The sequence below is a fragment of the Amblyomma mixtum genome, chromosome 3 (assembly GCF_055824585.1).
Source record: "Amblyomma mixtum isolate Tamu chromosome 3, ASM5582458v1, whole genome shotgun sequence".
NCBI lineage: Eukaryota > Metazoa > Arthropoda > Arachnida > Ixodida > Ixodidae > Amblyomma > Amblyomma mixtum.
The window spans coordinates 318,531,507-318,547,830 of NC_143014.1; the positions used below are offsets into that span (position 1 = coordinate 318,531,507).

General features: G+C 45.3%; 2 protein-coding genes across 2 annotated transcripts; one reads left to right on the plus strand and one right to left on the minus strand.

Moving 5' to 3' along the window:
* The first annotated feature begins 212 nt into the window (after positions 1-212).
* Positions 213-11,700, plus strand: LOC149355740 (BEN domain-containing protein 5-like). The gene is made up of 4 exons (XM_089576177.1): positions 213-249; positions 551-609; positions 8,506-8,719; positions 11,588-11,700. The coding sequence occupies exons 2-4, from the start codon at positions 559-561 to the stop codon at positions 11,698-11,700; spliced, it is 378 nt and encodes a 125-aa protein (XP_089432303.1). The 5' UTR covers positions 213-249; positions 551-558.
* Positions 5,358-6,824, minus strand: LOC149355741 (uncharacterized). The gene has a single exon (XM_089583993.1). The coding sequence runs from the start codon at positions 6,822-6,824 to the stop codon at positions 5,358-5,360; it is 1,467 nt and encodes a 488-aa protein (XP_089440119.1).
* Positions 11,701-16,324: the final 4,624 nt, after the last annotated feature.

Sequence of the window (16,324 nt, forward strand, 5' to 3'; positions counted from 1 at the left end):
AGGATTGATACGAAGACTCCCTATTATCTATGAATGTGAAGTAGAGAATGACACCGTGTCTGCAAGGTGATAAACAAAGAGGACCCCACGCCACTGCAGGGACTTATTTAACTCTTACCACATCATACCCTTGAGGTAGAAGGAGCATAAGTGTCCCCTGAATTTTTTGTTTGTGGGTTATTTTTCTTCCAGCTGGACATACCTCAGGGAGCCAGCGGTCACAGAGCTCCGGTACTCGCACTTCCAAGGGTATGTTCCTATATGCTGTTATTTAAGATATATTCTTGAAGGAAATGTTATAGGTTTGTAAATGATTCTTAATTGCATCTGATGTACCTCATTAAGTGACACTAAAGGGAAATATCGAATTAAGCAAGAGAGATATATTATTTCTTGGGAACCCTACGGACTTTTTTTTATGCGGAAAGGTGGTAGTGTTGCTGAGAAAACTGCAAATGTAAGGTTGTAAGGAGATGCAACTTTTCCTGTTTTTCAAATAATTTGTGAGATGTTGAGCTAATGATCAAACATATAATCGTTGTGTTTTCAGCTGTTGCAATGCCACCTGAGCTGTCCCCATCTTTTGGAACATGCAATGAACATGGTCAGGTAAGCAGTGGATTTATTTTAATTTCCCCAGGAATGCACTCGAATACTTTTGTATACATCATTCTGTACAAGCAGCTAGTGCTCGTTTGCATGTTATAAAACACAAGCTGTGCTTTACTTATTTTAAATAACCTCTTTTTTTGCGCTGGGTTTTACCCTTGCTTGCTTATGCATTGTGACAACTCGGTCGGAAGCGCCCATGTGATACCCACCTGGGAAGCACTTGATAGCGGGGTTGTTGGAATTAGGGCTTCTTGCTAATTGTGCCAGCTTTCTCCGATACGAGTAGTTCTTGATATTAAATCTGATATTCACTCCTCCAGAAGCATGTTTGGTGACTGTTTGCTATACCGTAAAAACCCGCGTATAATACGAGGCTTTTTTCCCGTAGTTAACATCCTAAATTTCCGCCTCGTACTATTTGCTGATCTGAACAAAAATTTTCAAAGTTGCTCGAAGTTTTGGTTTTGTTATTGCGGCGTGGCTACAGCCTGTCTTTGCTATTGGCGCGTGGCTACGGCTTGGCTTCATTACTCTCGACAAACGACGTCACGTCATCTTCTCTTCGGTGCGCTGGGGGTTCGTGGTGTGCCATGTGCTTGTTGACAACGCACGTACTCGTCACGTCATCTTCTCTTCGGTGCGCTGGGGGTTCGTGGTGTGCCATGTGCTTGTTGACAATGCACGTGCTCGCATGTCAGCCACGCTTCGTGAAGTGGATATTTTTTTGGGGAGCACAATGTCAGGGTCTCGAAAACAGTACTTGGCTGCTTTAAGCGAAAAGTGACTTTAGCTGCGGAGAACATCGGCAACAGTGCAGCCAGGAGGCAGTTTGGTGTTGTCGAAGGAAGCAATTATGGATGGCGACGACAGCAAGAAGCCCTTTTCACGTGCAGCGGAACGTGATGAAGCTTTCGCGGCCCGAAGAATGGCGCATTCCCAGGGATTGAACTTGACCTGACAGAGTTTGTACGGCAACAGCGAGCCGCGAATCTAGCTGTGAGCGTGGGCCTTATGCAGGCGAAAGCTAGAGAGCTGGCAAAAGAAAAAGGAATACTGCACTCTGCCTTCAAAGCGAGCAAGCACTGGATCCATCGCTACATGTGCCGTGCTGGCTTTTCCCTACGCCGGCGGACCTCGATTTCGCAGAAACTGCCTGAGCGTTTGAAGAGCTGCTTGTGAGTTTTCAGCACCACGTTATTTCTTTGTGCAAGTCGAAGAACTTTCTGTTGGGCCAAATAGGCAATGCCGATCAGACACTGGTTTACCTCGACATGCCATCGCTCCTCACCGTGCACGAGGAGTTTAAACAATTTAGCGTTCAGTCCACTGGCAACGAGAGGACGCGAGTTAGTCATGTTATCGTGCACGGCAGATGGCCACAAGCTCCCCCCTTAGGTGATTTTCAGAAAGAAAATAATGCGAAAAGGAGAGGAGCTGCTGAAAAATGTCATTGTGAGATGTCACGAGAAAGGGTGGATGAATGAGGATCTAGTCTTGGACTGGGTAAAGTCCGTGTGGTGCAGGTGACCAGGTGCACTGTTATCTCTGCCGTCCATCCTTGTGCTGGATGTGTTTCGCTGCCATTTGGCCGACTTGGTTAAGAGGTTGCTACGTGACTGCAACACAGAACTCGTTGTGATTCCGGGCGAGATGACGTCACAACTACAGCCCCTTGATGTTTGTGTAAACAAACTGTTCAAGGACGCAGTCAAGCGGTGCTACGCAGAGTGGATGCGCTCAGGTGAGCCTGCAGTGACGCCAACCGGGCAGCTGAAGCAGGCTTTGCCAGCCATGCTGTTCAGTTCAGTTCAGTTCAGTTCAGTTTTATTCCTTAAAGGCCCCCTTTTCAGGGGGTGTTACATAAGGGGTGGGAATACACTTGAAAAACAGCAATGATTAACATTGAAGATGATTTGTTACACGCGCTTGAAAAACAGATGGCGAAGCGATGACGACGATGTCATAGGGAAGGCCGTTCCAGTCTGAAGCTGTTCGCGAAAAGAGCGATGCAGAAAAAGTAGTAGTGTGCGACGATGGGCGTGCAACTTGCAGTGGATGACTGGTGCGGTGAGATATGCGTGCTGCGGCTGTGATGTACGGTGCTTGATTCAGGGAAGAATAAAAAAACTTGTGAAAAAGAGCGAGGCTAGCGATGCGGCGACGAAATGAAAGGAGTGGCAATCCGGATTTCACTTTCAAAGTTGAAACACTGGTGTCGTACGAGTATGAGGAATGAATGAACCGGACGGCACGATTTTGAACAGATTCCAATGCAGTGATTAGATATACTTGATGTGGGTTCCAGATGGCAGATGCATATTCTAATTTTGGTCTTACCAATGATTTGTACGCGAGCAGCTTTACCTCAGGTGGGGCAAGACGGAGGTGACGCTTCAGGAAACCTAGTGTTTTATTTGATGCTGAAATGATGTTACTGATATGAGCGCGCCATGAGAGATCAGGAGAGACGGTGATTCCCAGATATTTATACGATTCTGTTAGCTCAATCGGTGTATCAGAAACAGAGTAATAAAAACGATAAGGGTTGCGACGACGAGAAAAAGACATGAGTTTGCATTTAGTAGGATTAAGGGACATCAACCAATTATTGCACCAATTTAATACACTGTTAAGATCTGCCTGAAGGGTGTGTTGATCATCGCGATTGTTAATGGTACGGTAAATGACACAATCATCGGCGAACATTCTAATGCTGCTGGAAACATGCATCGGCAAGTCGTTAATATATATTAAGAATAAAAGGGGACCAAGGACAGATCCTTGTGGGACACCGGATGTTACTGGGACGGACTTAGACAGGTGGCCGTTAACATAGACAGACTGCGAACGATTGGTTAGAAATTCTTCAATCCATTTTAAAATATTAGCGTGTAGGTTGAGCTGCGAAAGTTTTAGTAATAGTCGGCGGTGAGGGACCTTGTCAAAGGCTTTCGCAAAATCTAAAAAAATAGCATCGGTCTGCATGTTACGGTCGAGATTAGCATGTAAGTCATGAAGGAAGAGTGCTAGTTGGGTTTCGCATGAGAGGCCCTTGCGAAATCCGTGTTGTGAAGGATGGAAAAATTCGTTTGCGTCAAGGAAGTTCATGATTTGTGAGTATATGACGTGCTCCATTATTTTACACGGTACGCTAGTTAAGGAAATGGGGCGGTAATTCAAAGGTGAGTCTCTGTTACCCGATTTGTAGACTGGAACGACCTTGCCCTGTTTCCAGTCAGCTGGAATGATTCCTGAAGACAGTGACTGTGAAAAAAGAAGACATAAATAGGCTGCGCAAATAGTGTTCACGTTCTTCAAAAGTTTTGAATTAATTAGGTCTGTACCAGCTGCAGACGACAGTTTCATATTATGAATTATGGATGAGATGCCTTCTTCGCTAAAGGCGATAGCCGGCATGAAGGATTCCAAGTTAAAGGATGATAAGTGTGGAGGCGCGTCAAACTCGGTGGTGAAGACAGTTGCGAATGCATTGTTAAAAACATCTGCACAGTTGTTATCAGCAACAGGTTCATTCAAGTCATTCGTTAACGTAATATGGGAACGGTGCGTAGGATTTAGGACCTGCCAAAATTGCTTTGGGTTGCTTATTAGTAGGTTTGGTAAGTCGTGGTGATAAAATGAGTGCTTGGCATCACGAACGGAATGTAAGTATAATTTTTCGATTTGGTAATATTTTTCCCATGCGGCAGGTGTGTCTATGCGTTTGGCGGAGCGAAAAAATCGTTTCTTTTTGTTTTCTAGTCGTTTTAAGGGCCGAGTAAACCAGGGTTTATTGCGGTTAGTGTGAAAAGTAATCGTCGGGACAAACGTATCAGTTAGACTGTTTAATTTGTTCTTGAAGATTGACCAGTTTTCATGAATTGAGCGAGTGTGAAATGCGGATTCATATTCGGGAAAAAAAGTGCTAAGATCTTCAGTTATTGCGTTGTAGTTTCCTTTATCGTATAGACGTATTGTTTTTTCAGATGTCTGTTTTTTAGTAGAGTGAAATGAAAATAGAGCATGTATGACTTTGTGGTCACTGATTTCCGGAAGAAAACTGATGGATGTTAGTTTTTCGGGGCTATTGGTTAATATCAGGTCGAGTGTGTTTGCTGATTCTTGTGTCACACGGGTTGGCTGTGATACTAATTGGGTAAGGTTAAAATTTAGACACATTTCGATAAAGTTCTTTGCCTCTGCATGGCATGTTATTTCAGAGCTAGATAAGTTCTGCCAGTCGATGTCAGGGTAGTTAAAATCGCCAAAAAGAAGGATGTAAGCATTTGAATATGTGGAACGAAGTTTATGAATGGTATTATTGAGATGACGTGGGAAGTCAGGATTAGTCTGTGGAGGTCTATAGCAAACGCCGAGCAGTACTGTTACGGGGGCAGTGCGACAAATTAGCCATAATGATTCGATGTCGGAAGTGACGTCAACAACAGAGCAAGATATATCCCTATGAATTGCAGCAAGGACACCACCCCCCGCGAATTTTTCCGATCATTTCTATAAACATTAAAATCAGACAAATCAGTTAGGAGTTCAGCATCTGTTACATCACTATTTAGCCATGTTTCTGTTAATATGAGTATGTTGCTCCTGGATGACGAGATGATGTTTGATACGAGTTCACGTTTAGGAAGGAAGCTTCGGATGTTAGTGAATATTATGGAAAACGAAAGAACATTGCGGGGCGTGGTGGGTCGACGTTTTGTTGATGGTCAGTGAGTAGGCAACTGCTACGCGACTTCTCTAACAGTATCAGACGATGCGTCGAAAGTGTAGCGTTTTGATCCTATATGCAGTGTTTTGAAGCGTAAAGAGTACTTGTCAGAGTGTGCTTTGGCGAATGTTAGCAATTGCTTCCGTGCGTGTTGAACGGGGCGGGAAAAGTCTTCACCAATACTGTAACCGGTGTTTTTCAATTTCCGGCCATTTGATAGAAGAGCGTTTTTGGTTTTGTACGATAAGAATTTGACGATGACGGGACGAGTTCGATCGGCTGAGTGTTTACCAAGACGATGTGCTCTTTCTATGTCGGTAGGTTCTACCTGTATACCTAGATTATTCTGACAAATATCAATAACTAGTTTTTCGGACTCAGCCCATGATTCAGTGCTATTGTCGGGGATGCCATAGAAAATAAGATTATTCCTGCGAGATCTGTTTTCTGCGTCGTCAAGGTGTGCTTCCAGTTCGTGTATCTTATTATTCATGGCTATTGCGTCTGCTTGCATGACATCCATATCTGTTCTTAAGAGATTAAGTGTTTGATAGTGTGTTTCTAGTTCAGCCATTCGTTTGTTTAAGTCTGTAATGGTTTCATCCGTCTTGCTTAGCTGGGTTTTCAAGCCCTGTATCTCGGCAATCAGTTGTGTCTGGCCGGCGGTTAATTTCTCTAATGCAGCCAGTACAGCAGCCGTGTCTTCGGGACCAGGGTTAGTTTCGACGTCGCCTGATAGCATTAACAAAGAATGAATTACACAAACGCACTCAACAGCAATGGAAACACAGCACTGGGGGCTCGGGAACTGCACTAGCATATAGTTACTTGATTTTTTAGCAAAGAGGACATACGGTTTACTGACCTGCATCGCAAAAGTGAGTGGTTTAGGTGCCTGCGCCGTAGTGCAGTCACCGAGCCCACAGAGCCGTGTCGGCGGATGACGCCCTTTTAAACATGGTGATGTCGATGATGATGCGGTAGCCCATGGTCTGGTGAGTTCCGGGAGTTGCTCTAGCGGCAGATCCAGCGGGGGAGTGCGGCTGACGGGTGTTTGGTTGTAGTAGCCGTATCCATATCCAGTGCATGGCAGTACGCTTGGCGATGACGCCCCCATAGGTAGGCACGCCAGCGACGGCAGCAGCAGGCTGGCAAACCCAAGGATGGTCATCTGCATCGCAAAAGTGAGTGGTTTAGGTGCCTGCGCCGTAGTGCAGTCACCGAGCCCACAGAGCCGTGTCGGCGGATGACGCCCTTTTAAACATGGTGATGTCGATGATGATGCGGTAGCCCATGGTCTGGTGAGTTCCGGGAGTTGCTCTAGCGGCAGATCCAGCGGGGGAGTGCGGCTGACGGGTGTTTGGTTGTAGTAGCCGTATCCATATCCAGTGCATGGCAGTACGCTTGGCGATGACGCCCCCATAGGTAGGCACGCCAGCGACGGCAGCAGCAGGCTGGCAAACCCCAGGATGGTCATCTGCATCGCAAAAGTGAGTGGTTTAGGTGCCTGCGCCGTAGTGCAGTCACCGAGCCGCGTGGAGCATCGTGGACGCGTGGGCGGCCATCCCAGAAGATCTTGTGCATCGGTCTTTCAAGAAGTGCGGCATCTCGAACGCCCTCGATGGCACGGAAGATGAGTACATTCGAGATGATTTGTCGGACAAAGAAATATCTGAAGAAAGCGCTGCTGAAGAAGAAAGTGATTGAAGTGAAGCGCAGGATGCGTTTTGAATAAATGTCTTCTATGAGCTTGCGTCACTCGTATTATACGCGGGTAAAACTTTTTTTTCGCAATCCGCGTCTCTAAAACTTCACCTCATATTATATTCGGGTTCGTATTATACGTGGTTTTTTCCGGTAATTGAAATGGCCTAATTTGTGATCCACAAGCGATGGCAATTGCTGCTGGCCACCTAAAGCATGGCAGTCTAGGTCACAGCGGCACTTTCCTTTGTTTTGCATGCTTGTCCTGTGATGTAAGTTGTGGCTGATTTCGAATCACTGGTGTCGAAACTACACTTGATGGCCATTTGCGTTAGCTAAAACTTGTGAATTCCCCCTCCGAACTTGCTGAAATTGCACACACGAACCCTGCGGTCTCGCTGTCTACTTTTCACTAAAGGAAGCCATCATCGATCAGAGTTTAAGAATTTCGCAAGCGTTTATTGCTGGTGAGTGTTGTGATGGGCACATCTGAAATGTAGCCACTTGTATTGCTTTTTTCTTATACGGGTAAGCTAGAGACAAGCGCAATTATTCACACCGCTGCTTCATTGGCATGAAGTTTTCACTCAGCGACCGCGTCATTGCTCAGTTGTACGCACGTGAAATGAGCGAGCAGACAGAAGCGAAACTCGATGGCAGGGGAACCATTACAATACAGCGAGCAAATTGCTGAAGCTTTTTAATGTGTTTGGAAATGTTTGTGAGTCACTGCGGGTGTCTGTCGTGTCTGAATGCTACTAAGTCACTAAGTTGAATGCTAAGTCGTGAATTATAGCTGTGTTATAAACCACAGCTTCACGATCAGTCCAATCATTTATGAAATATGACTAATCTGAGCGTCAACACAGTGCCTCGGATAACAAGACACCATGAACACTGGCACGTTCGCGTCCGAGAACTAATTGCGGTCTGCAGTCTCTATGATACCTCCTTCCTTCTCTACTGAACAAGTTTGGGTTCACAAATGCTGCCATTTGCTCTGTAACGGTGAACTACCTAAGAAATCTGTTTCTTTAGTGTGTTGTTTCTGCGTGTGCATACAGCGTAGTATGCGAAATGCTTTTGTTTTCATCCATGATTAGATGTTGATTCCTTACAAATCATTTGTAATTAGATCGTTTGTGTCAGGCCCTATAGTTTGTGTATTGCAAGGAGCCAAAAGTGCTGGCCATTGTATTTGCTGCGCAATGTCTCGTTTTCCTTTCTCTTCTTTTCTGCTTTTTTTCCCCAAGCAACGCTACTGAAGCAACATAGGAGTTGGGATCTTGGGCAAGCCGCAATTGGGGCTTTTTTTCCCTTCTCCTCAGCCATGTACCTGACTGAAAAATAAACCTTCAACCTTGAATGCTGTCTGAACATGCACATATAGCAAGGGTTTTGGTTCCTGCACTATCACTAAAACTAAAATGTGCTCCTACTCTCTCATATTAAAATTGCAGGTGCAGCTTGCGGATGGTGTCGCAGTCAGCAGCGACACCTGGGCAGTGTTGATGGGCCTGCCAGGCGACTCTGCATTTTGCAAGCACCTCGCTGTCGCCTTGTGGGGCAACGAGGAGCTTGCAAAGCGCAGTGTCACTGGCACCCAGTGCAACAAAAATATCGCTAAAGGAAAGACTGCAGTCTTCCCTCCATTGTCGCCTGCCAAGGTGATGGGTATGTCCTGTGAGTAAAGGCCTTTCTTTGTTCTGAATAGATAATCACACTTCATTACATTGCTGGCTGTATTAGCCGCGGCGGTCGAATTTCGATGGAGGCAAAGTTCTAGAGGCCTGTGTGCTATGTGATATCAGTGCATGTTAAGGAACCGCAAGTGGTCGAAATTTCTGGAGTCCTTCACTATGGTGTCTCTCATAACCTGAGTTGCTTTGGGACGTTAAACCCCATAAACCAAACCAATTTCTTGTTAGAATGGGTGTTAACGCTCTGTTTCTCAGCAGAAGGACACATAGTCGAGCCCGCTGGTAACAAACCTGACGGTTGCGCGATATGCATTCACTGTATGCGAATTTCTTAGTAAGTGGACTTCCCACATTGCTGTCAGAAATAAATGTAAAAGTGGTGTTCCTTTTCTAAAATGTGTAATATGTGTGCGGCTTGTTCATGGCACACCCTCGTTCACTTCAGCTTTGTAGTGCAACCAGAGTTGTTCATTGTAATGTGATGTGATTTAAAGGTGATGACATCAGGCTTTAATTATTGGGATTCCATTGCTGTAATGCAGTTTTTCACGAGGGTTGGAAGGAATACATAGCTGACCAAAGGGTTCCTCTATCGTGCACAGTTATTTTTGTTACAAAATAAGCAACTGGTGTGTCTGGAAAATTTGTAGTCCTTTTTGGCCCAAACGATTGCAATGACGTGCACGTTGTGCGAGACTGTTCCTGAGACGCAATGCCATGGTTCAAGAACTTTTTCGTGGTAGTCCTGCCCTTTTATAATAAGCAAGTCATCATTATAATTGCAGCGGTTGTAAGAGGGTACGACTGTGTGTATCATCTTTGCCAAAGTAGGCAGGCAGACTGGTTTGCTTTTGAGTGCCCCGTCAAACTCTGAATCTCTGTAATATAAGCACAAACCTTGTCCTCACCTTTTGAGTCCTTTTGATATTTAAGGTGGGACGAGTCTCTTAAAACTAACTTTTTTATTTATGGCTAGAATCTCATGAACTTTTGCACACAGATGCGTGTTTCTCTTCTGATTCCAAATATGTAGTCATAATTGAGCTGGTGGTCTTAGATCTTACAAAGTCTAGAATGTAATTAGGTAATTTGTTACGCAGCTTTAGTGAACTTTCTCACTGCATTTTGTTGCTTTTAGTTTCATGAATTGATAGCCAGAGAGTTCCCATACCCGATGACATTCTTCGTTTTTCTCTAAAGGCAAGTCGTCCTGATATAATAGTCGAGAGTAAAAGGTCGCAGTATTTCACACAGCAACTCGTTAAGCTAGTTGTAAATTGCTAGCTATATGTGGCTTAAACAAAAAAAGTAAGAATGTCATCGGGTATGGGAACCCTCTGGCTATCAATTCATGTAACTAAAAGCAACAAAATGCAATGAGAAAGTTCATTAAAGCTGCGTAAGAAATTACCTAATTACACTCTAGAATTTAAGATAACTTTTGATCTAAGACCACAAGCTCAATTATGACTACATTTTTGAAATCAGACAATGCAATGAGAAAGTTCATTAAAGCTGCGTAAGAAATTACCTAATTACACTCTAAAATTTAAGATAACTTTTGATCTAAGACCACAAGCTCAATTATGACTAAATTTTTGAAATCAGAAGAGAAACACACATCTGTGTGAAAAATTTCATCAGGTTCTAGCCACAAATAAAAAGGTCAGTTTTAAGACCCTCGTCCCCCCTTAAGGGTGGCATAAAGGCTCTGCTATACGAGCGAGAAGCAAACCATGCTGTTTGGTTACATTTGACAAAGACTGTACATCCCACCGGTGATGCGATGGGTTCAAGCTCTCCCCTGGCCTGGTGCTCGGCTTCTTTGGAGGGAAGTGTTTCGGAAATGGGTTTTTGAGAGCGTATGTTAAGTAGATGAAAAACGCCTTGTGCCACGATGTTCCTTGTCCACAGACGATATATTGCATCTTAAAAAACATCATCATCTTTATCAACAGAGACTAAATATGTTCAAAACTCTCAAGGGCACGTCCAGCCTGCCTTGGTTGGACCTAACGATGAAGAGCAGCTCGGTCTACCAAATTCGAAATGAGGTCCTGACCCATACCATGGTGCATTCTATTCACTCACAGGCTAGTGTGATCAAACAGCTGAGTAGCCTGTGAGTGAATGAGTGCACCATCAGTGAACGAGTGTCACTGCATTGCAGTGGCAGTCGTCATGTGTAACGTCACCACTGCTAATCAATTCATAGAACAGCTAGTGCTGATCACTCGGACTCTGAGGGTAATTTGCACCTGATATTTTTGATGCTGTCATGCTGTGATTATGGTGTTCGGCTGTTCATCACAAGGTTATGGGTTTGGTCTGAGGTGCAGCAGCTGTGTTTTGATGGATGCGCCATACAAAAGTTTCTGTCTGCTGTGTAATGTCAGCGCATGTTTGGCGTAAACTAATCTACAGCCCTCCACTGTGGTGCCCTTCTTAGCCTGAGTTGTTTCGAGAACGAAATATATTAGATAGGTGAATAAAAAATAGGAATGTTAATATTGTGAAGGCTGCTACTTGGCACTGCTCAATTTAGTTTATGCCAGCAATTAGCTGTAGTGTACTTATACCACAGTTAAGTCACTGTGCTTAAAAATCACATTAGTACATTTAGCACATTAACACATTTCACTCCAAGACTTGATAAGCAAATAAGCAAGTCATCTAATGAACACTGTTTTATTAACTGCAAGGATGCAATTTTGTTTTTGGATGTGGTGCAGATTGCCATTACGCTATAATCATAGCTGCATGAGCATCATTATTCTAGCCTACCCAATGACATTTACTCTTTTCCTATTACCTACACATGCCTTGACATTGTTCCCTGCAGCGGCGCTCTGCTACTTCCTCAAGTCAAAGGGCTGCACGGGGGAGGAGGCGGCAAAGCGGCACAAAATGCTTGGCCGCTACCTTGCACAGAAGTGTGCTGACTTGCGTCGTTGAGGTGAGCTTTGGCCTGAAGCAACCGGTGTAATATACGAGTTAAAAGCTAAAGCAAAGTACTGTGCCACAAACTAAAGTTTTGAAAAAATGCATTGGTTACGACCGATATCAGTCGTAAATTAAACTGGCCGCTTAATTTCACATTAAGTCTGCTAAATCTGCTGGCAATCCCAAGCACAAGGGTAAAAAAATCATAACTCAAAGCTGCAAAAAGCACTGTGGAGTCTGCAGCTTTTAAATTTTCTAAAACCCTAACCTGCAGTGAAGTCAAAACAAAAATGTGCACAAAATGAAACGTAAGAAACAACAGTGGACAACTGCGCTATGTAATTCATTTAAAGAACAATGTTTTACTCTCGGCAATTAAGCCAATGCAGACTATTCCCAGCACTCATTGTAAAACGAGCTGTTTGTTGCACTGCAGTTTCAGCACAAAATCTTGAAAATGTTATGCTTTTGGGCTCGTCGCAGTAGCAGGTAATGAGATGCTTTACCAAGCCAGGATACCCACTCACTGAACAAATGTATATGGCAGCAGGGTGTACATGTTCGTCCGTCCCGATTAGTTCTGTGCAGCTAATGCAGTTAACGTAAGAAAAATACAGTAGAACCTCGTTAATTCGAAGTCCGTCCGACCGCGAAAAATCATCGAATTAACCGGGTTTTCGAATTACCAAAAATCGACGAAAAATGAGAAATAAACGTACGAAACATGGCTGCATCAACACTGCACCTTTATTTTGCCTGAAAAACGGTCACTTGAAGTAGTCATCGATGCACGACTGCTTGGCGCGGTAGTTACGTTCTCGGCGCGCGGGCGAGAGCCGGTTGTGGTCGGATACGTCAGATCGGCGACGCGACGCCAGGTGCTCCGATGGGACTACTACTTGTGGCTACGGGAGGGGAGGGGGGCGCTCGCTCTTCTGCCACCCTTTGATTAGAGGCACTGCTTAGAGCGGAGCTCCGACGCGAGCGCAGAACGTTCTTCGTTCGACACGCCGCCTGGGAGAGGAGGTGAGTGGCGAAGGGGGTAGAGGGGAGGAGTGGCGCGGGAGGCGTGCGCAGTGCATTCTGGGTGGGCGGCTTCGGCGCGCTCGGCGCGAAATAGAGACATGCTCCACGGTGCGGTCAGAGTGCGCCGAAGCCGCCGGACACCTCTGCGGTCATCGCCGTGCCGCGCGCGCGCACGCTACGTCGGAGTATAAATGCGGCTGAACACAGAACACGTTTGATCGTGGCACCGAACAATCAAAACGCTACGAGCAGCGCCTGCCACGAGCTAGACAAACAACGGAAACAGAGCCAAAAAAATTGTGACCTAGTGTCACCTGGTTGTTGCTTTGTCAACTAAAGCTAGCCTCCGAGACTAGTACTCGACTATGCAGATCGCTGAGGAACAACAAACCACCGGAAACCAAAAATTGATTTACAGTGCCGCCTGGCTGCCACTCCGGCAACTCAACTATACTGGCCTCAGAGACTGGCAGCGCACATTTCTTCTCGCGAATCACGGAGGCCACGGTTTAAACCTACGTATTATCCGGATAGGAGCGCGCTGGCTGTTCAAATTATCTGGCAAATTTTGCATGGAAACTGTTGGGACCGCCGAAAACCTTCGAATTACACGGGATTTCGAATAAACAGAGTTCGAATTAACGAGGTTTTACTGTATAGAGGTTCTTGATGTCATGTCACTCAGTGTTAGCCAGTCAGACTTTGCACTGCCTCTCTCATGCATGCAAATTTCCCGCTTTTTGCACTAGTATTGCTGGCATGTGTAGGCAGAGGAGCCAGACCAGCTTCAAAGGGCCATGGTTCAGTCATGTGCCGGCTGACTGGTGGCGTCAGTCTCTTTTGCAGCCCTGAGATAGTGCTAACATGGAACAAGCGCATTCAGTTATTTGGAGTAGCAATTCAGATGTTTGAACCTTATAGCGACTTGCCTTTGTATGCGCGGTCTTTTTCAGCAGTATATATTCAGTAGCTTTAACTCCGGAGAGATATTACGCAGTTAAAGATATATACATATGTATTATCTCTGCTGATAAATGGGGCATGAACTACCTATTTATGAATAAGTGTGAATTGTATTTTTTTTAAAAGTCTTGGTTCTCATGTTTTGTATTCCTTCTTTTCATGCAGGTTCCGGGGAGCTTTGAGGCCTGTACTGTAAATAAATTATAAATAAGTAGCCATTCTTATATGTCTCAGTTAATTGCAGTTATGCTTGCGACATTGTAGAAGCACGTGTGCACTGCTGTGGCAGCATATCTAATGAAAGGACAAAACTGCAAGACAATTTGTTCATTGAAGTAATAACAGAACACTGCAGAGGACGCTATAATGCATGGCACCGCGACGCACAACGCCACGACACACAACGCCACAACACACAACGCCACGACACACAACCCCACGACACACAACGCCACTACACACAACGCCACTACACACAATGCCACGACACACAACGCCACGACACACAACGCCACGACACACAACGCCACGACACACAACGCCACGACACACAACACCACTACAGACAACATGGTCCCATTTTGCGACAGGCTTGTTTTATGTTGTATTTTTCGATAGGGAAGGCAAACAAAATAGGCTGGCACTGGAAGGAGAAAGAAAGGGGGGACATTTCTAAGGAAGGACAAGGCAGGAGGGGGGGGGGATGGCTCGAGTTCAGAGAAAGCCAAAAGGTGGGGGCGGAGGGGGTAACAGGAATGCCATGGTTTCCGAGAACTGATAGGAGGGGATTAGGGGAAAAGAAGAAAAAAAAAGGTGAACAAAGGGAGAGGGTGCGAAGGCCGGAAATGTGGGGGAAGTTATGACGTGGGAAGGGTGCAAAGAGCGATAATATACCTGTGCGAGGTTCTAGGAAATGGTCTGACCACGTGAAAGACATTTGTTAATTTAAAATTATGCTAACCCTGGAATGTACCTGAGAGATTCCAGGTTTCCCCTAGACATGTTAATCCCTGTTGGTTGCAGTGTTTTATATTTGTGGATTAGGAATGCTTCTCTGTATTTTCTGTCCCTAGTCGATTTTGAAGCCTGACTGAAGAATGAACAATTTGAGTTCATCGAATTTGTGATGGCGTTGATTAAAATGGGACGACACTGCCTTCTGTTCATTCCGTGTTTTGTCAGCCCGGTGCCCGTTCAATCTTGCACTCATCGTTTGCCCGGTTTCTCCGATATATTGTTTCTGGCAGAAGGAGCACTGGAGCATGTAGATAATATTGGACGATGTGCAGTCAAAACTGGTCTTTGTATCGAAACTGAAATCGCTTGCCGTACTTTTAACCGTAGTGTCCCTTTGCAAATGTTTGCATGTCTTGCGTCTAGGTCGAGAGCATGAAGTTACTGTCGGTGGAGGTTTCTTACCGAGCCTAGCATGCACCAGAATGTCCTTCAGGTTTGTGTTGCGTCTGTATATTACCCTTGGTGCGTCGGGAAATATTTTCTTGAGACGGTCGTTACCAGTTAAAATGGGGTGGTATTTCCGCAGCATATTGTTTATGTTTGGAAGCGCGTTTGAGTATTTCGTTACAAGTGCAGGAGGTCGTTGACTGTTAGCTTTTGGTCGTTTTTTAAGAACTACATCTCGTTTCAAAGTGGTTGCTCGTTGGAACGCATTATTAAGGGTTGTCTGTGGATGGTTTCTGGTAATTAGTGTGTTTTTAGCGAGCTTTTTAGTGTGTTTTTCCCCTGCCTTGTTCATTTTGTGATCGCCAAGGACCATCTACCACACTCTCTCTCTACCATGGACTCCAGTCAACGGAAGATGACGAAACAAGGTAAGCCTCTCCCCCTTCTTTCATTGCCACTGGTAGCGTTGATAGGTGATAGTCAATACAAGCACATCCACCATCACTTTACTCCCGGAGAACATGCACCATACATTAGTTTTCACAGCTGCGCCAAAACCAATGACATAAGGAAACTGATAGCCGCAGCAGCACATAACATCACGCACTTCGTCATTCACTGTGGGACTAATTACCTGAAACACAGCAGTGCGGAACAGACCATTGAGGCCATGAATACACTGGTACACGAGGTCCATGCCAACAGACCAAACACGAAACTGCACCTGACAACCGTGCTTCCTAGGGTAGTCAACTTGCACCACAGACACATGCCACAATCCCGCCAACTCGCAGCTCACGCACAGGACTCGTTTAAGGTCAAAATGTTTTTGCTGGACATGGAACATTGCCAAATAGACGTTGAAATCATCCACCACGCTCAGATCCATCATGACCCTGAGGCACTCCTGGCCAGAGATGGACTTAACCCTAATTTTTTTGGCGTCCAAGTAATAGCAGACAACATAAAGTACCGGCTGAGAAACACATTTAAGCGGACGCTACAGCCCACTCATGCTCCCTCTCCCACTCTGGCCAACACTCAAAAAGAGACCACCCACTAAAGCGACAACACCCAGGAACGAACACAGCCTCACCCCGCTAGGACCCAGGACAGCTCCACACAGTTCACTCCAGAGACTGGCGACGCTGGCACACAGACGGAAACCGTGGATCCCACACCAGCGGAACAGCACGTAGGAATCCCACCGGAAGTAGCCACTAAACAACGAAGCCACCACTTC